Source organism: Pecten maximus, chromosome 4 (assembly GCF_902652985.1).
Source record: "Pecten maximus chromosome 4, xPecMax1.1, whole genome shotgun sequence".
NCBI lineage: Eukaryota > Metazoa > Mollusca > Bivalvia > Pectinida > Pectinidae > Pecten > Pecten maximus.
The window spans coordinates 22,056,699-22,079,363 of NC_047018.1; the positions used below are offsets into that span (position 1 = coordinate 22,056,699).

General features: G+C 34.3%; 1 protein-coding gene across 1 annotated transcript; it reads right to left on the reverse strand.

Annotated features, from left to right (window-relative positions):
- Positions 1–7,686: 7,686 nt before the first annotated feature.
- On the reverse strand, positions 7,687–22,662 carry LOC117325509 (fizzy-related protein homolog). The gene is made up of 13 exons (XM_033881778.1): positions 22,551–22,662; positions 20,925–21,030; positions 20,533–20,646; positions 19,908–20,042; positions 19,671–19,730; positions 19,191–19,292; positions 18,545–18,700; positions 17,959–18,024; positions 17,695–17,797; positions 16,773–17,191; positions 16,455–16,559; positions 10,526–10,618; positions 7,687–10,025 (listed from the first exon to the last, which is right to left on the reverse strand). Exons 2-13 carry the CDS (start codon positions 20,988–20,990, stop codon positions 9,984–9,986), a joined length of 1,461 nt encoding a protein of 486 aa, XP_033737669.1. The 5' UTR covers positions 20,991–21,030; positions 22,551–22,662; the 3' UTR covers positions 7,687–9,983.
- Between the last annotated feature and the right edge of the window lie 3 nt (positions 22,663–22,665).

Here is a 22,665-nt window from a genome sequence, read left to right on the forward strand (position 1 = left end):
ACTAATCCTGCAGTCACTCTGAAAACTGTGTACACTCTTATTCATATCACATGCAAATCGTCACTTAAAAAAACAGCGTTGATGAAATTAACTTATATAAACCCATCATATGTTAGAATACAATAATTTGTTTTAGTTAATTAGTTAGTAATTGGACTGGTTTTATCGCCTGCATGACTCCGCCTATTCCTAGTCTGCGTCTCATGGACCACAGTCACGGTTTGTCGGCGTACAAATCCGTCTGATTTCTTTTGATTTGTATCTTACTTGTTAATGACAATGTTAATTAGAAATAGGCGATTGTATCATTCTCGAGTCATTTATACAATACTTCCATATACCACATCTACAAACGATACACGTTTGTTTTTTATAGATCCGCGACAAACATTTATTCTTCTATGAATCCCCGGGGAATAAATCACTTTAAACAGAGATAAAGTACTAAGTACATGTCGGATGTCGTTTTAGAAAATCCTCGGATGGAAGTCATCATCATGGTCATCAGTGGTGTAGTATTGGTTACCTTTAAACCCTTGCTAACTGTTCCATTCAAATGAATGCAGAACAAAACACATGATTGACATCAAATCATTTTATCTCAGCAAAGGAGATTTACACTCAATCAAATATAAATAATGGTACCATGACAAAAATGACATTGGCATATATTGGAACACTGGCGAAAAAAACCAACAAATTTTGCTTCCAGAAAATGAAAGGTAAAAACGACGAAAAAAAAGGTAACGCCGTATTTTCTTAGGAAACATAGATGTTACACAACGAGTGGTTGTTGTATATGGAGTTCTTTCAATCGAGTGATGATTCTGGTACAGGATTTGTTATAACTAACTCGAGTGAAAAGAAATATCATATACAACAACTACGAGTTTGTGTGACCTGTTTCTACTACAACAGAAAAGCTATTTGACTTGTTCTGTGTCATTGTGTGTTCTTTTCACAATATCAGGTGGGGTGTAAGGATATGACCTAAAGTGCTGAATTGTCGCTAATTGATATGCAAAACTGACAATTTCGGAATCATGTGCAGATATTACAATTTATTGTTAATAACAACAAATAATTAGCAAGTTTACTATTTTTTTCAAAACAATAATTTGATAGAGATCTTTATATAAAATTAATTATAACAAAAACAAGCATTACAAAACAAAAAAGTCAAAAACAACACATGCGTTTCATCTTCAACTTCATTACTTTCACAAAGAGTACATAGCCTTTCAGACCAAGGGATACTATGGTATTTGCACTCAACCTATACAATGTCAGTGGCTTGCCGAGATAGACCTGTGTAACACACTGGTCAACAATATGTTTAGATATAATACCCTTTGATTTAAAAAAAATATTTCTCAATTCTTGTATAAAAATGTCATGTATCCGTTGTTTATAAAGCAACAAAAACTATTTTTTTCATTGAACACATGTTGTGCCAACCATACATCACCAAAACCAGATGAACATAAATCATGTTTCAAATGAAAAATCCAGTTTTCCTTACAATTCGGCTTTTTATTTGCATTGAGTTCTACTTATCTGTTATAGCAAGCCCTCAATATGCAATTATCGGTCTTCAACAATATTAACCCGTATTTGATAATAGAAAACTTACGCTGTATATAATATGGAAAACGACCACAATCAAAATAAACCATGGAACTATTAACAGCTTTTTTTTTTACAACCAAAACATATTTCAAAAACGACAAATGTATCTTTTCAATCTGTGGCGCGTTGTTGAAGGGCCGAACATCACAACAATAAATCAAAATGCATGATATGTAAGCTTCAAATAATGATAATTTAGTATTTTCATTCAATATAAACCTCTTATCTTACGATTGAGGAGATAATAAGCCTTCCTGCCTTGCGCAGCAATGTTACTCTGTGCCATTGTAAATATCCAGTTATAATCAAACCCTCATCATAAATAACAAAACTGATCTATCATCTCTATAACTTTTCCATCATATTTCCACTGTTCATTTGGTAATAGTTTTTTTTCTCTCTTTTAATCACTATTTTCGTTTTATCTACAATTACAGCCAAATTCCAACGCTCCGAATACCTCCTTTAAAAGTCAAGCATATTTTGGAGGTCAACAATATATTCAGAAATAACACAGTATCATTTGCATACATAATTAAGAACATATTAAGTACATTGTAGTTGAATATGATAACTTTGGCAATTAGATATCAAATAATTCTGATTCCATGTCATTGACAAATAAAAGGGAACAAAATCGGCGACAAAGATTCCCCTTGTAATAAACTGACCTGTAAGTCGAACATTGGGGACAATTTACCATGCAGCCTTACACAAGACTTGACACTTTCAACACTATAAAGAAACGCCCCCTGACACCAGAGTTCCATAGCTTAAACCATAACTTCTCATGCGATACACTTTCAAACGCTTTTCTATAGTCGACAAATACACATGAAAGTCGTTTGTTGTTTTGTAAAGATTTGGTTCTCAAACTATTAAGAACAAAAATTGCGTCATCTTTCCTGTGCGACCAAACTTTCGGAAAATAACCTACATGTAATATGGTGATGAATGAATATCCTTAAAGTACCGCATCTAATCCCGATAACGTACCCCTAGATAATCCCTTAATTGAAGCAAACAACTCATCGATACTAAAATCGTTACCAAGATCAGAGTAGATACATTCGTTATTTGTAACATGGTCTGTATGTCCAGGGGAAGAATTAGCTGAAATATTAGCAATATCTTAAAAATGTACGTAGGAACAGTCCAAGGATAAATCTCCAACGTTCTGAGTCTTCAGCTTAGAAAAACTTGTATACAATAATTTTGGGTCGTTTTTCCTTAAAATGTTGAACATGTCACCCTCCATCTGAAGATAATTACGTTTAGTCTTGCTTCATACATCTTGTACTTTTTCTTATGACGAACTAAAACCTTTATTACCTGAAGATCTACACCTATTAAAAGAAAACAGAGCTGTTCTATACACTTTCTGTGAACGTTTACCTTCACTATGAAACCCTCCGCTATCATACATGTTTAATATCCTAATTACAAATATAAGTAATGTTGTATGCGTAACAATAACCATGTACATGAATGAAACACTCAGCTGTTATTCTTGTTAATAACGTCTAGTGGTATATTTTTTTTTTATACCTATAAGCATTCTAAGGGCTTTTGGTTGATAAAGAACTTGAAGTTGTTGCCCGTGTGTTAAACACCTCCAGTTTGTGTCCTCGTAAGTCGTCTTCTTAGCCTCTCCTATGAGAAATCTCCAAACCCGAACAATTATTCTTTTGTACCCTTTGGATCCTTTACTTTGCATGTTATACGGTATTTTCATATTCCAGAAGAAGTGTCATTCAAATACTGAAAAGTTCATCGGAAAATAGCTAACAAGGAATTTGCTTATTTTTTAAATTGTGAACATTCGTGATCTTCACCTGCAAGAACAATATCTATAATCAATCCAAGATCGTCCCCACTTAGCATCTCTCCTAATACATCACCTTTTAGGAAATAAGTATAGTATGCCAATATGCGTCCGATATGCAAAGATTTACACTTTTCTGGGTGAGAGCGCCAGACCCACACGAGAGCTTGTCCTGATCAGATTGGAATGCATCATTCGGGTCCCTGTCATACCTGATACAATTTGGTATAATCATTAATCATTTGGTATTCATTACAAATTATATTATCTGGCAGATCATTTATATACAAGACAGACAAGAAAGGGCGTAATACAGATTCCTAGGCTACATCCGAGTTCTTCATAGTCCAGCGTGATTGTCCATCTTTGAGACAAACTGATTTCTGTCCGAAAAGTGACTAATTGTCCAGATGATAATTTCTTCAGTGGGATTTAAGTTTTCTTATAAATCTTTTATGAGGATTATTGAAACTGTTATTTTTATAATGCAGTGGTGCCTCGCAAAGAAATCGAGGGAATCTATCAAGAAACCAACCAACCAATTGCACACCCTGTTTAATGAATTGGATTAAACGTCTAAAAAGTTCTAAAATATTTCTTGATGACCATTCCCATATTTGTATTACGTAGTAAAAACGACATTAACGTCGATAAAAATGCTAGTTTGTCTCATGTGGCACGACATTTTACTTGATTGACAAATTGGCGTATAAGTGTTTGAGAAAACTGCACGACATAAGTTTATTCTAAAACACTTCTAGTGACACCTAAGATGCATCTTGTTTCCATACGATAACCATTCAAAGGCGCAATACATATCATTTCTTTATCAAGAAGAAGCAAAATGTTGATTTTCATGATAGACATTTGGACTTAATCCATAACAAAGCTAGTATTTAGCCATGGACGACATCATACATCTTTGAAAAATAAATTTATAAAAAAAAAACAAAAAAAAAACCAACAAAAAAACAAAAAAAACAAACAAACAAAAAAAAACCCCGGAGATTTCTCTTTCTTACGGAAGGGCATTCATATTGAAATGAAGAAAATAATGAAATGTATTTAACGATTTTCAAACCTACGTCGTACAGCGTACACTAAGAGCTTAATGAAATCTGATTCTGGGAATAATTGAATATCGGAGTAAATGCAGTAATTTTACGGTTGATCAGAAGTTGTGTTAGTAGGAAATACAATACGAATCCAGGGCCAAACTAGAAAAAAAAAACCCAAAATGTCTGCTCAAGTAGGTGGACACGGAACCTCCGATTAGTGAAATAAGAATATTCATGTTGACAATACGCCATACAAAATAGCATAAGGTTTTAAAACAGAATTCAACATTATTCAGTCAAATTCGTGTTTAAATTACATACAACTGTTGAAACTCCGTGACCCAATCATTGGGACAAGAGCCGCTATTTCAGAGTTCAGTGTCGTCAGAATTCTTGTTTTATTCGTTTATAGTTTTAGATCTTATTTAGATCATCCGCACGCCTAATTTTGCATTAAATAATGAAAATCTGGTCTGTATCTGTTTATTTCGATCATTTTCTTTACATTTTTGTGTAGTCTTATAAACGTTGTTTTTATTTCCTTTTTTATCTGACATCCCAGTTTTATAAGAGGATTGTCACAGTAACTGTCCTTATGTTCCTCCTGGTGAATGTTCTGACCTGCCGAAAATAAGATATCTTCAAAATGTTCAATAATGTTAACTTTTCCGGTTACCATTTATGAAGATATTTCTTGTAATGTTATCATATCCATATGATATATAGCAAATATAACTCTGCATTTGTCCAAAGTACAAATGTTATTTTAGGCCACAACCCGTCCATGGTACAAAACGAGAATATTATTCAGGAAGCGCAACAAGAAATAGACCCTTACTTTGATCTCTCTGCTTTACGGTTATAATACAATAAAGCCTCATTCATACTGTACACTAACAAAAACACGTGCTTCCTTGATCCAACCAGACCGAGTTTCCTCCACCTCTCAGCAGAAATTAACAATAGAGTGCCTCGTGACAGCCAAGAAAAAGTTGGACTAGAGCCTTTAGTTTTTTTTAACGAAAGTTAAAATTAAACAAATGTTTATTAAAGTTGAAATCGATACAAGATAAAAATGACAGAACCCCACAAAAAGATGCAAGTGTTTGTTGTCCAGTCGGGGTACGATTATTTGCGCCTAACTGTTACTGCGCAATATTGAGCGAACTCGTCTACCGCCTAGGAGACAAATCCCGCTCGGTTAATTTTGGTCCGACGTTCCAACCAAAATAGATAGGGACTGTCCCAATCACCTACTCTCTGGATTCGAATTTGTGATTATGTGATTGGTTTTATTCAACTAAAAAAATATCGTTACAGTTCCTTTTAGAATATCAATATTCTATATTTTGTTATGGTTAAGATGACTGATCCCCGATATCAAATTATGTTTTATACTTTGTAACTATATACTTGTACAATGTAATTGTGATATATGACACTTAAATAAACAAATTGATTGATTGATCGAGTAACCAATTTTCCTTTTCGTTTGCTTGACCATAAATTAAAAAAAAATCAATCATCGAAATGATTAATCTTTCGAATGATCTGTCATCAGTGAAGAAATCAACCGCTGTGCTGCTTTCTTGATAAAATGTTTGTGTATTTAGTTACGAATTATCCAAATATAAACTGTAAGTGTAATCCGAACTTTCGAGTAATTGTTGAATTGTCACATCGACAATTATGTAGGAATAAAATGTGTCGATGTAAATAGTTTAGCATGACCCCGACACAAGTGTTGGTAAAGTAGAATTTTAACAGAGCCCTTGGTAGAGTTTAGCGTTTTGTTTTGTTGCCCATTAAATAGGAACTTTTTGGTATTGTTTATCGCTTCGTACTTATCTTAGATGGTACGGAGAGTGTACTCTCTCGCGACCTCGGAATGTGGGCCAGTCAGCGCACTTGCAGTCTGATCATCTTGGCCTTAATTATTAATACAAATCGTTCCATCTTTTAAGTTTTTTTTAAATACGAAATTTAAAATTAAAACTACATGTGTACAATAATATTTAAAATTAAAACCCACGACAAGTTGAGTACACTTATTCGTAATTTTTAAGATTGAAATCATAAAATTAATAATGACTATGCTAACCATGCTTTGAACAAGCATGGCCTGGTTACCATCGACGCAGACGATCACATCACTGTGACCTAGAGATCCCGACAACAGATTTAGCCAATCAATCTAGTGCATCAACTGTTTCCAAACTTCTTTTTAGATAAATGACCCCGTGCACATTGAACTTTTACTAACAACTCCATGTGTGTTGATTTGATTCATTTTTATACGCCCGTCAACGACGAGTCGTATTATAGAATACCCTGCACTGTCCGTACGTCCGTCAGTTAACTTTTCCTTGTTAGCGATCTCTAGCCTTCATCTATCAATGTATTTTTATGAAACTAGCTACAAGTATTCTATGGCACAATAGCTCAAGCGAGTTAGTGTTACGGAATTTTGCGATTATTTTTAGCAGAGTTATGCCCCTTCTCCGACCAAATATGGGCATTGATTTTTTTTCTTTCTTTTATTAAATTTAAGATTTTGCACAAAACAAATAGAAGCAATTATGTTTTAACATATATTATGGGTTTTCGGCTAGTGTTTCAACTATTGGCATAACGACATTGTATATTTGCTCAGGTAAAGCTCATTCATAAACCATTATTTGATAGCGAACTTTTACCTTTATTCTTCACAACAATAGCTCGAACGAGTTTGTGTTACTGAAATTTCCGATTATTTTTACCAGAGTTATGCCCCTTTTATTGCCAAACATGGGCATTGTGTAGAAAATGTAAAAAAAAATTTTATTTCTTATTCAATTCCTTTAAGATTTTGTTCACTACAAGAAGCAATTATGTTTAACATACATCAGAGTTTTTATACACCCGTCAAGAACGCTACATTTTCCTGTGGTAGCTTTTCCAGTGGCAGGCATATCATGCTTCCGATTACTGAGCTCTTGTTAAATTTGAAATCATTCCACCTCCCTTTCTCGGTTTTTATTTTTAACATTTGTTTTGGCACATTCCAAATTTTTTGACTTTCCTCTTACATTTTTAACCATAGAATAATTAAATTCTTTAGTCAGAGTGTCCCCGATTTCTTACTAAGTTCTAGCTGGATAAAAAGTTTTGAAATCAAACAGAAGTCAAACCACATATTTTCAATAATCTTTTTTATTAAGTTTTCCGATACTGTACCTTTCAATGCACATGTACCTATACACATTCCCTGACAAAACATCATACACTCAACTAAGTCCCTTAATGAACAAACACCCAACAATCTAAATGTAATGAAGATTAAATGATCAGTGCTATGCATATGGTTCTTGCATGTCCTGGTGGAAATAACTGGTAAAATTGGGAGTAATTTTGTTTGAAGATAATGAAATATAACATATGCAGATATGCAAGTAATCAATTTTGCCAAAGAAAATTATTATTTAATAAATTTCTTCAGTCGTTGAATAAAAAAAATCAATTTCTAATAAATCTTAAGGAAACAATGGTGTACTTTTTCATTAAAAACTTCTCAATAAAACCATCAAATTAACTTAAAAGCATTGTTCTATAATTTTTCCAAATCTCCGCGTCACTTCTTAAAATCAATGAAAATAGATTTGGATAAGTCTCCAATGTAGTTTTCCAACTCTCACTGAGTGTTAAAATACAAAATATCCTATTAAATTAAAATAGTTTTACTTTTTAATAAACTTCAACACTGTCAATTATATCCTTCAGCTGTTAAAGCCAGTGTTACATAATATCACCATAATACAACAAATGAACATTTTACTTATATTATCATTAAAATATATCCTGTCATGATGCGAGTATCTAAAGAAAATTTATTATTGATAAGTTTTCATTCTAATGTAAGAACTGGCCATTAAATATTTGTGAAATATAAATGAATGCATACATACCTCAGTATTAACTTAAAAGCATTTTGACTTGAACATGGAAAGTTTGGGGAACTGAAAATTCTTGAATGGTCGCAAAAAAAATACAATACATCTCTATTGTTCCCGATTCAATTGTTTCAAGCAACAATTTTTAAGATTATGGCAGCAATGGTAAAGAAGTTTACATCCAATACTTACAAAAATCTCAACAAAATAGCACCAAAATTATTGACTTGATAAAACTGTGATTTGTTTACATGTTGGGACAACACACCATGCCTGGCAGCCTAATAAATGTTATCGGTATGAACTATGGGATTTGATAAGGATGAGAAATGAAATAGCAAAAATGTTGAACAATCTGATCTTTTCCAGGGACACTTTAGGTAGTGTATGTTGAAAAGTCTACAATATTCAGACTTATTTATTGGTCAACAATCATATATTAATAGTTTATATATTTGTATAATTTTGCAGATTTTTTTTTCTCTCTCTGAGCCATACAATGTTTGTTGCCAGAGTATTTTTGCCAGCAAAACAACAACTCAATATCAGGGTATTATATATAATAAAAAGGGGAAAATAAATTAAAAACGTGTATGCAAGAAAACTGTTAACAACATGGCATGCTCTCTGCCTGGTAAACTTTACATTAAATAAGTGAACATATTCTTCTCCTTGGGTTGAAATACCTGCAGAACAAAAACCAAGGTGATTCAAACACCGGACATCAGGTGTGAGTAACATTAATCAGGAGTCACAAATTTTGTTGACAAATGTAAACAAGTCATGAATTGCACCTGGCAGTAGCAAACACTTGCACATAAATGGACACACAAAACAGCATTACATAGTTGAATGAGAAATACAGCAAATATCAGTAGCAAGTTGACTACAAATCACCACTTCTACTACACCATTCCCCTTTACAAAACTTTACTGACAAATCCTATTATATTTTTTCTGAAATGAATACCAGGTGTACAAACTAGATTTTTTTCTGGTGTAAAAGATGTGTGCAAGTACATCTATGAAGTTTATACGGGAAAACTGGAGCACTGTGTTTTCTACTGAATGACAGACAATGAATAACTGACAAATAAAATACACATGACACGGAAATTTGCCAGCTTGCTAGCCTCAAGAGATTCAAATATGCATTATCAGATGTACTAGGATTGCACTGGTTCGGTATTGTTATGTTTTTCAGCATTTATGATCCAAAATGGCATCAATTAAATCAACTCTCTAGTTGTAAGAATGACATTGATATCACTAAAAACAGTGCATCATTTCTGACGTTCACACTGAAATTTTTCATATATTGATATACCATTCCCCCCTAGCCTAGTATATGGCGCATTCTTTAATAATGGTTGAGTGTCCAATTTTTTGTGCAAAGTTCTGTTGTAATGAGCGGTGTAAATTGCTGGGTTCTGTCCTTGCTGACTGTTGCTATCATTTTGACAATGTAATACTTTGGCACAACATGTGACACTCAGTGTCAATGTGTCTTGCTAGCCCTTGTACACAGAAAATTTACATTCATCAACGGATCCGTGTAAAGAGATTCAACACCGACTTTGACTCCTGCAAAAAATGAAAACAAGTTATATATATATATATACTGATAGAATGATTAAATCAGTGAAATGAAGCTAGCTGTTCAAGCTTTTTAATACAAAGTTTAAAATGGATACAACACAAAATTCATAACATTTCAGCAACATCAGAAATATTATTATCTGAGTTTCAGTCTGGCAGGAAGCATTTCAGTAACTTAAAATTATCATCATAAACATTTTAATTCTGGCAGCAAATTGTTTATGTTTTTATTTTAGGAACTTTGTAATGCCAGGTATAAATCATTGTTCTTACATGATACTATAACCAGCAATGTATGGTACCTGAACTGTTACACGATACTACAATCTGTAATGTGCTATGACAAAACAATACTGACTAATCAAGGTGTAAAATAACACTACTGATCAATGAATTATAATAAATTAGAATATATATTGGTCATTATTGGACAGTTTGGACTGAATGAACATGAAATTCCAGGGATAACATTTTATTTTCATTACCTTGGTCGACCTTGTTTTACTGAATACATTCCAGAAACGTAGAGTTTCATCTCCAGCACCGGTTACTATTGCCTCTCCATCTGGTGACATTGCCTGGGAAGAACAAAACATTTAAAATATCTTTATAAATTCTGTGACTTCTCGTAACTTCTAACAACATGTACACATGAAGCATATCTTCTGGGCTTCTTCATGTATAATGTACAAATTATATTCCCAAGTGTTGCTGTCAGATGGCATTTAAGCACTGAACTGTTACTGGATGTTAATCAATATGAAAACAATTTACGTGACAAATGAATATAAATAAAAAGTATGAGTGACATTAATATTTAACTGTCACCCAATTAATTGTATTTATATCGACTGTATACTGGCATCTGGTAAAAGTTCAATGCTTATATTACATATTCATATAGGTTTTTTGTGACTGTATTCCTACACTGACCAAATCACTGTAAAATGTAGTATACAGTCTAATACACTAAATTTGGTTTACTATGACATGAAGGTAAATCCAACACAGAATATGTATATTTGGTCTTGTTTGTTATGTTAAACATTGTGTGGTTGTAATAGTAAATATATACCAGTACAATGTACTTGATTTTGAATTTTCTAGTAAGACTACTTGCATAAACATATCAATAAAACTAAGAGTACAACATACAGTTTAATTGCAACAGACTAGACATTCCGACATAAACCATGTCAGTAGATACAAATCTCCAGTCTGTAAACACACAATTTTCCTATCTGACATCAATCTGGATAGCGTAGCAAGTCTAATTGGTTGTGATGGTGTTAAGAAACAAATGATGTTTCAACAGCATATTAATATGACCCATTAATCAAGGTGCAATTTGTCAGTGGTGTAAAGCTGCAGTCCTCAGAGCTAATGATGTTGCTGTGAGGGAGTAATGTGATCCCCCTGGCTGTGGCTGGGAACGACAGCTACCACAGACACAACATCTGATAAGTGTACAGCAGCAGTCAGCCGGCTCCCAGCTGATCTACAGCTTGAGGCAAACCTGTTCAACCATCCAGGGCACCACTAGTACTATCTACTCAAACTACAAGAGGGGCATCACCATCTCCACAAACTACATGGGGTACTAATAAAAAAAGTTATACCACAAACTATTTCAGGGGCATTACTCTCTCAACAAAGAATAGGGGGACACCAAAACCGCTACAAACTACGGGGCATCAGTATCTACACAAAGTACATGTACAGGTATCACAACTACAGGGGGCATCACAACCACCGCAAACTAGTGAACTACAGGGGTATCACAACAACCAGAAACTAGTGAACTACAGGGGGCATCACAACAACCAGAAACTAGTGAACTACAGGGGGCATCACAACCGCCCCAAACTAGTGAACTACAGGGGTATCACAACCGCCCCAAACTAGTGAACTACAGAGGGCATCACAACAACCAGAAACTAGTGAACTACAGGGGGCATCACAACCACAATAAACTTGTGAACACTAGGGGCCATTTGTCTGTGCTAATCAAAGGAGAAAACACCATCTCTATTATGAACTATATAGTGTCACTAGAGGCTAGTGTCACCAAGAACTACAGGGCCATCTCCATTTCCTCAAAGTATGGGGGCACAAAATCTCTATGAAGTTTAGGGGATCCCACTCTATAAAAGAGACATTGTCATCAACCTATAAGGTCACTACCATCTTCATTATACTATGAAGGGGCATTATTATCACTACAACTACAGAAGGCATACATATTTAAACTACATGGATGTCACTATCTCCAGAAACGACGAGGGCGCCAGGTATCTCAACCAATAATGAGGACACCATGATCTCAACACCACTATCTTCACTTACTACAGGGGTACCACTGTCTTCACAATCCACAGGGGCATCAGTCTCTCCACTCACTACAGGGATACCATATAATTATCTCCACTTACTACAGTAATACCACTCTCTCCACAAACTATAGAGGACACCACTATCCCAAATTATTACGGGAGGCACCACTATCTCGACCTATTACACGAGGCATCAACATCACCACAATATCTCTACCACTACAAGAGACACCACCATCACCACAAACTAGTGGGGCACCACTATCTCTACCACTACAAGAGACACCACCATCTCCACCAACTAGTGGGGCACCACTATCTCTACCACTACAAGAGGCACCACCATCTCCACCAACTAGTGGGGCACTAATATCTCTACCATTACAAGAGGCACCACGTGCACCATCTCCACCAACTAGTGGGGCACCAATATATCTACCACTACAAGAGGCACCACCATCTCCACCAACTAGTGGGGCATCATTACTCTACCACTACAAGAGACACCACCATCTCCACCAACTAGTGGGGTACCACTATCTCTACCACTACAAGAGACACCACCATCAACACCAACTAGTGGGGCACCACTATCTCTACCACTACAAGAGACACCACGTGCACCATCTCCACCAACTAGTGGGGCACCAATATATCTACCACTACAAGAGACACCACCATCACCACAAACTAGTGGAGCATCAATATATCTACCACTACAAGAGGCACCACCATCTCCACAAACTAGTGGGACACCACTATCTCTACCACTACAAGAGGCACCACGTACCATCACCACAAACTAGTGGGGCACCAATATATCTACCACTACAAGAGACACCACCATCTCCACCAACTAGTGGGGCACCACGATCTCTACCACTACAAGAGACACCACCATCTCCACCAACTAGTGGGGCATCAATATCTCTACCATTACAAGAGACACCACCATCACCACAAACTAGTGGGGCACCACTATCTCAACTAATTACAGGAGGCATCACCATCACCACAAACTAGTGGGGTACCAGCATGCATGACACTATCTCAATCAAATACACAGGACACCAGTCTCCACAAACTGCAGGGGCACAACTGAATCCAAAAAACTACAGGGGACACCACTATCACCACATACTCAGGGCATCCAGTTGACCCTTGACTTTTCGCAATTTCAGAAGTCAAATCACAATTTCTGAGCAATCTGAAGGGTCAAAACATATGTCAAATGGACATGTCCCTTCAAACTCAAGAGTCAGATCGTCAAAAACATACTCTCAGGGGTCTACTGGATGCCCTGATACTACAGAGTATTGTCAACACATTTACCACCAATTCCATGGTGAAATAATTAACAAGCTTGCTTCTAGTACACCCTGTGATACAAATTTACCCTTTTAGTCGAGTATACAAAAGTTGACCTTAATGCAGTCTCATAATACATACAGTATGATATGGAGATATACCCCCTACAGTGTTCCAATACACCTCAATATGTGCAACCCATAAAAGTGCACCAAACCAGACATGTGTCCTAGCTCTCTCAATAAATGTGATGGACTACATAGATAACCCTGCAGGAGAACTACTTATGGCAAGACAGTCCAGTGATATACACAAGTTTGTTTGAAATTATAAATCACATATGATACAGGCAATTGACAAATTACAGATTTTCATCTTAACTGGAGACGATGGTGTACTTTGCATGGAGAAAAAAACAAGTATCAGTGACAAGCTAATTCCAATTCCAAAAATCCCACAACACATTTTTGATTCTGTGGATGGTTTCATATCCATATTTTGTGGCATATTTGAAAGAAAAAGGTACTCAATTGCACAGAAGACATGTTTCAAACTCAAGAGAGGTAGCATGTCAATATTCATCATCCACCAGCAGAATCAATAAATGATATATATAGAGAATGGAAATTAGATACATACATATTGAATAAGCCAAATTAAATAAGGTAAACCTTTGTTAAGTTCAAACAAAATTAAATTGACGAACCTGTTCAAATTATTCGATATTATGCTTCAGAAAATAAGCATGAGTTCGAACTATCAGAGTCGATATCAGTGAAAATCTCAGCAGAGTAAAATTATATTAGACACATCCAATGTAAATCTGATACATAACACATCAGCCTGAACAAGACACATTTTTCAACAAGTAAAATGATAGTATTTTATCTCATTCAACGTTAATTGATTGTTAAACTTTTTTCATTTTGCAATAATTATGATGGTTACTGTATATTAATCGTGAAGCCGCTCTGGCACTGTGTAGCTATAGGCCCCAAAACAGTACACGCTTCATTTGTGACATTTAAGTTTAAGTTACACATATTGATATATAAAGGCTACATACGTAAGTGACGAGTCTTCGCATGGTTATATGTTTTATTTTAAAACTATCCCTATATTATTGTAATGAATGGTCCGTTTAATACATTGAAAGAATAGTCTACTTAACCTGTTGCATTTATGAAAGTGCAACTGTAAAAATAGGTGATATATGTTGATAAAATGATGTCACAACATCAACATGTTTGCTTTTAAATATATGCCCAGTTGCATTATATTATCAACCAAACTTATTTGATACCTGCAAAATTATCCAGCCCTAACTTGGACACATGTGGATTGTTTGACTGGATATATGAATGCTTATCACGTCACTCAGCATGACTGGCGACCAATCCTTTCAACTTCGCTGCAAGCAACACCTCGAGGTGCCTGCCTACCTAGCGTGAAGGCGCATGTTTTCAGGTAATACCTTGATTGGCAATAATTATGAGATGTCAAGTCACAATTAAATCATCAAAATGCTTAGTTTATGCTATATATATATATTTGATAATACACAGATGATTTCTTAGTTTGCCATACAGTGTGACGCGAATATACTATATCGCATGTTATTTATACATTGTCCGGGCCTAAAGTTGCCATCAGCCGTCTCATGTGTGGTGGTGTATTTTGCAATGTAAAAAAAAACTGAATTAACGCTAACATATGTGACATATATTAATATTGTTCTGTTTGTGTCACAGACGCACTCAATATTGATCGCACATACAATCCAATAACCTAAATGTGCCTGTTGATCAATCAAAAAGTCTTGGCATTTTTACTGAGTCAGTTGTCGCAAGCTTTCAATGGAGTTTGCAGGAAAAAAAATCTTACTTTACATTCTTCATTTGACTAGTTCGAACTATCCGAAATAGTGTCCGTTATAAACAACCAGAGTTCAAACAACTACTAGCTAAAAAAATATTGTTTTTCTAGAAAAAAAAGTGTGTTCGAACTATCTGTGTGTTCCAACTAACTGGAGATTTAATGTACATTTCAATACAGTAAATTTCCTCATTATCAACTAGCTTAGCAATATGTCCAAATTTACACACTTAGACAATTTTCTGTCATACTTTCAAATTTAAAATTAATGTAATATAACAAGTTGAATGAATCAAGAATAAATACATTTTTATCTTATGAAATTATCCAATTATTCCATTCCAGGAATATGAGAATCTCCCATAAATTAATGGCCAGGTCATAGTAAAACTACAATATGTCTGTAAGAAATGTATATGATGTATTCATATTTGAAAAAAAACAAAAAAAAAAAAAACCAAAAAAAAACCAGTACAATTTATTTCCAACAAAGTTTGACTTGGTTGGTAGCCCTTTACACTTATAAGCTCATACAGCATTTGACAAGTACAAACATTGGTTATGTGATAGCTTTCAGGTCCTCGATATCAGCAGTATATTAAAGAGATTTGGAGTATACCTATTGTCCCCCTCTTTTTTTGTCTACAACCAATACTCACCTTTTTTTCAATCGATCACGATCAACCAAACTTGATGTTTTCATGTCAGTCATTTACTTATTTACATTTCAATTCAGAATCAAATGAAAAGATAAACTGTTTAAGTGTCTCATAAAAGTCATTTCAACATTAGTATGGTACCTTGTATGCACTACACCTTTTTCCAGGTCGTACTGTGTTTTAGTATCCTTTACACTACCAGTTTTATCTAATCATGTATATGTTGAGAAAATACTTACCAGATAGAGTACCCTGTATGTGTGTCCCGTAAGTTTCGCAATCTGTACTAATGAAGGATACTTCCAGACAAGTATCTGATTCTGTGAATAACCATGAGTACTGACCTGAAAATGGAAAGCGAAATTAAAATCTTGCACAAGTAGCTAAATTCATACCAGTTATCTCCCTTATCAAGTGAATGATGGTTACCTTGTGCAATTAACTTATTAATTCCTTTTATTTCTTATATTAGTAACAGTGTAATGAATAGCATGTCAGATAAAACACTTTTATCAACTGACAAAGCAATGCTATACCACGATCATATCAATACATACCAATTCATTTGAATGTTTTGACCAAGCTAGATTGCACACTTGTGATCCTGTATCTACACACTGGAGTGGCTGACCAGTCAGCGTGTTCCAGAAGCGAATACATCGGTCAGCTGTACCCCCACCACTGGCTAACAGCCCATGTTGGTGGGGCGACCAGGCAATGGCTTTCACAGCTGCTAAATGTTCATTGTATGTCTGTACAGGACTTGTGCTGTTCATATTCCACACATACAGTTTATTGTCATTGCCTCCTGAAGCTAAATGTTGGTGATCTGGTGACCATTTCAGTCCACAAACTTCCTGTCTATGGCCACTCAATTTGCGTTCGGGTACTAAGCTAGGTGATCGTATGTCTCTTTGCAGAATCAGTCTGTCTCTACTTCCTGATGAGAGCACATCAGTGTTCCAAGCAAGAGCTCCTATTCAACCGAAAAATAAATGATTAATAACCAATTCTCATATATCTTATTTTATCACAGTCTACAAATAATCATGGTAGAATTTATTATCCTTATTCTAAAAAATACTTTTATAGTCAATGTACCTCAAACACTGTTACACACATCGAAACATGCATCCAGAACAATTCAATTTCTAAAAATTCATTAATTACACTCTAAACCACAGAACAAACACATGGTCATTGACAGTCTCACTGTGAAATTGTAAAGAATATTGCCAGATATTTTGGTTCAGATGACCAAATGTTGTCTTGTCTAACAAGATATGTAAATTTTCTCTAAATTTTCCCAAAGTATCTTTCAATAAGAGTCATACTTCTGTCTGTTTCCTTCTTTCAAAATCTCCTTGAAAAGGTAGGTCCAGTTTAAGATATCAAGAAAATATACAATGCAGTATAATAATGTGCAATGCAAGATAAATATCTATAGCTAACACAATGTATTTTGCTATCAATTCTTACCAACTCGAGCACTATGGCCCTCAAGCGTATTCAGTTTCTTAGTAGCAGCTACATCCCAAATTTGTACATAACCTTTGTGTGTCCCTACAGCTACCAAATGACCCTGCAGAAAAATGGATGTTAAAATGAAAATCACAACAGGGCATAAAATCTGTCACATATGTAGCTAATTCAAAAACATCTAATTATTTCTAAGCTTTCAAATCTTGTTAACCAGATATAGAACATACAGGAAGACTACTACTCATCAAGTGAAATACTTACTCTTTCAGACCATGATACTGATGTTACAGTGTCGCCATCATTACATAGATCACAGAGTCTGGTTACCTGTAATAAGTATTTCAACAAATTTGTCAGTATTAATCCATTATGTGGGAGACAAAAGCATGGGAGAAAACTGTACCAACAGTAGAATATTGATGATTTATTTCTGATAGGAACTGGTTCCATTTTCATAGTTGTTAATTGAATTATACATAACTGATTATAACTGATGATCAGTTTTTATAAAAACAGTAAATTATAAGATTCTTGAACATAGTTCTGGAAGCTTTCAATGTGTATAATTGTATTTACTTTTTATATTGAACTGTACCTAATACAAACACATAAATGGCAATAACAGCCTTCCTATTATTTGAACTGTAAGTTACCTCCAAATATATAAATACTATAACAATAGTTTGTAGCTTTTGAAGAAAAAATGTCTAAATTTGAATTTCTAAGCTCTACTGAATAATCAACTTTTCTATCTGGCATCTATGAATTGGTTTTGTTTTATTTTTCATAATTTTTAATCAATGATCCATCCTTACCCATTTAATTACAATATTCCTCAATGATTTACCTGACTAGTACATGCACTCCACAGATACACACATGTTCCCAACCCCACACTTAATACATTCTGTGATGACCAATCCACAAGGTTCAAATAGAAGTCATCCTGTAACTCCGGGGCATCCAGAACTTTGAATGGTATTTTAGATATCTTTCTGACAGCCTGTAAATAATCACAGAATAAATGTACAATACACACATTGCCTCCTGGCTGAAGTAAAAATACACTACAAGTCAAGCTTCAACACAAGGGTAATTTAACAATAACAACCTTAAAGCAAATCAAAAGTTTAAGACTGATATCAGTATAATCTGCCACAATCTAGTGAAAGCATTAATAAATATTACATTAGTATGAAACAGATTAACTATACTTTTTTTTATAGATAAAACAATAAAAGCAAAGCAATTCCCTGCTCACAGAGACTTGACATTTAACCAGTCGCATAACAATTTTTCAAGATTCATCATGTAATTATAGGTAAAATTCTCAAGATATCAACTGAAGATTTTCAAAATCTGATCACAGGTAAAATTTTGATGTTATACTTTCGTATCAATGAGATAAATCTGTTGAGGGGTTCATGAGATATCTTGATCACAAGCTGTGCTACAGATTGACTCGCATACCAAAGTGATAATGCATTATTTACCTTGCGCGGTGATCTCAGGAGTTTCTGACTTTTACTACCAACTGGTGATAATGAATATGGTGATGAATCGCTAAAGTCCAGACTTCTTCTGGGTACATGATACTGCCAATAAAAAGGTCACAAATGAAACTATGGTATACTTTAAAAGTGCTGTTATGCACTTCGCATATTTATGGTAAATGTATACAAAGGAATCCCATGTAGATGTAACAAAAAGCTGATTTTTATTCATGGACATACAGAAAGTTCTGGGCTGACACATGAAGGCTGCATGTGTTCTCTACATCACTAGGATAAATGTATATGCAGATGGTTTGCTAGTGTTGTTCATGTTGTCACAAATATTCAGACGAGGACAACATTTTTTGTTGAACTTGACATCATTTTGGGGACATCCTTTCAAAATCTACCTATGGGCTAGTATTAAATTGAACAACCTTGACTAAAGTTTATTGCTTTCTTCATATTGCAGATACTTACCCTAAATAAATTTTTACTTTCTTTTGGAACCAGAATTCTTCTTTCATCTGGTTGTTGATCCTGTAAACAAACATTGAATTTCGTAGACATTTCATTTCAAGTTTAACTGTTTAAAAACAAGCCTCATTCAAAAGACCTTATAGGCTAAAATATAACTGATATATTTGTTAACTGGGCATATGCATATGCAAAGAGATATCACAATTGACTTCTGGTATTAGTCTTAAAAAGATATACCTTCAGATCTTCAATTCCAGCAGACAGTAATTCATTTCTTAAAAGGCAAGAGTATGCAAGTCCATCTTTAACATTGTCACTGGTGGTCTGTTCCTTTGATTTGGTACTAGGTGTTGGTGAAGGTATAGGACTTTCCTGTTTGCCAAAATACATCATTACAAATATATAAAGAATAATTGAATATTAAATCACACAGATGGTACATTACCTGGGTAAATGGTGATAACCCACTGGAATTTTAGGATGCTTATATTAAGATAAAAAATAAAATATTCTTACAGAAATCACTTGTTACAAATACATAGAAGTATATGTGTTTATTTCTTTTTACCCTATCTAATAACTAAATTATTAGTGTAGCTAGACATATTTTAATTAACTTTTATGGCAATTATGCTCACCACATAACACTTTTATATTTTTTTTCACAAACATTTTGTAACAGGAATCACAATTTTCTGAGTATGTTCTGAACATAAAAAATTTCAAATATTAAATTTAACATTAAAAATTTTTATTTTTTTAAATTAAACAGAACACCTCTTTAAAAACAGAGCTAGCCTCGTAATATATATTATTTTCAAAGGACACATACTAAATTGTATTGATTTCACATTAAACTTACCTTTGACATGTTGAAATTGATGTGCCAACTTGCCCCAGCTCTACTGGGAATGAATCTATCTCCATATTTATCTTTACTAGGGGATGCAACTGGACTAGGACTCAATGAAAGGGGCTGAAATAAAACAATTCATACAAAATTGCAATAACCAGCAGTCACCAGTGTCATACAATGAGCTTTGGACAAACTGAACCTGTCTCGTGTCTACATATATACCTTTATTGGTTACCTATATTTACTTTCTAACATTAACTTGCTAAAATGAAACTTCAATATAGGTTATAAACATTCAATATAGGTTAAATACAAATACAATGTGTTAATACATTTTCATGTTGTTACTTTGAAAGGTTCAATTACATTTTTTTAAGCAAATGATAAAATCCACTTACTGAAGCATATGGGGACACCTGACCATTCTGTTGTCTGAGAAGCCTTTTTTCATATTCTGGATCCATTTTATATTTGCTTGTTCAAGAATCACTCATTTCTTTGTAACTATTAATAAAATGAGAAATGGTTATTTTAATATGGAAAACAATGGCTTAAAAGATCTTTGCTGTTACCCAACTGAACAGTTTAACTAATGTATAAACACTAGTTAGCATTGCCCATTACCATACGAAGAACAAATTCTGGTTGTTTTTCTACTCAGGAAAAAGAATGCTTCAGTACATCACTGATTATTCAATGGTACCAACAAACAAAATACCAGTCTCTATTGCATTCTTAGTAAAATAAGATATCATCCAGAAGACCCTTGAGAGTATGGATTCTTCTTCGGAATATTGAAGCGACATACTGATATGTCATCATCACTTTGACCATTCAGATTTCTGAGAAATAGTGATCTGAAATTGCTAAAAACAAAGGTCAACAGGATGCATTGCATCACATTTAGACTGCTATATGTTTGTAAACAAGCATGCATTTGACTTTGTCAATATTGGCCTCTGTCAGTCACTAAAATTCCATGGTTGTTTATTTTCAATGTTACATTTTATATATAGCTTTCAAGTCTTGTCTTAGCATAGCCATTAGGATTGCCTTGTGTCAAGAGAGATATGTGAACATGGCCAATACAAATATCCTTTCAAATGAATATTTTGATATAGGCGTGTGATTTCCATCCATACAATGAGAATTGAATAGTTGAAAACATTCAACAAAGTGCCAACTTGAGAACAGGGCTTTTTCTTTTTGGTAAAAAAATCAGAACTTTTCTGAAGATTTTATATTTGATCAGTTTAAATATAAAAATACCAACATAAAGCCCTGTATTCTTGTGGTGTTAAATAGTTGCAATGCTGTAGTCAGAAAATCTGTATCCATATTTGTACTTGATATTGGTGAGTGCACTTATATGCTATTAGGAACTATTAGCTGCAAGGGCAGCCTTAATTAAATGGTTCCGTTGGTCTGCTGTTTATATTATAATTACTACTTTTGGTAGACAAGCTGATATAAAACAGAGACCAGCAAAATTAGGTGTGTAATGGCATCACTCAACGCAGAAATCTTTTGACAAATTAATAGTCTTGTTAAGAACTAGTACTAATGCAGAAACGCCGATAAAAGTTCATAGTCGAGATAAACAAGAGCTTTCTTGCAAACAGACGTCTTTAATAATGCTAGGTTGGACTATCCAAGGTGTGAAAAACAATTCTGACATGTCTAAATCCATACAAATATGTACTAGTATACGGAGTACTGTAGGTACACAGAATGAAACAGATGGAGAATACATTGTATAATATAATTCAGAAAAAAAAGAATGACTTCGTCAATTGAAAAGGAAGGGCATATTATACAATTTCAATAATAGTTATGTAGCCTTATGGTCAGTTTTCCAAAACCAGCAACGTCAGCTCTCTGTTCTACAGTACCTTCTGTCAAAACAAAACAGAACATTTCTTATTTTGTTTTGAATTATCTGTGATTAAATGGAATATCTTAATAACAAAATCGATAGTGCATTTTTTCTTCAATGGATCATTACCATTATCATATATACTTACCCATAGACTGATAACAAACTAGTCAAAATATAAACAAACGATTCGACGTTTGATGAGAGCTGCTTTTTCCAGTTTCCATAAAGCAATATGGTGACTCTAATGCATCATGGGAAGG

Bases quoted from the DNA above. Each gene is read 5' to 3' on its own strand.
- LOC117325509 (XM_033881778.1), bottom strand. From the start codon at position 20,990: ATGGATCCAGAATATGAAAAAAGGCTTCTCAGACAACAGAATGGTCAG. The intron at 17,192-17,694 runs GTAAGAATTGAT...TCGGTTGAATAG, and splicing joins GGGCCATAGTGCTCGAGTTG to GAGCTCTTGCTTGGAACACT. The intron at 10,026-10,525 runs GTAATGAAAATA...CATTTTTTGCAG, and splicing joins GTAAAACAAGGTCGACCAAG to GAGTCAAAGTCGGTGTTGAA.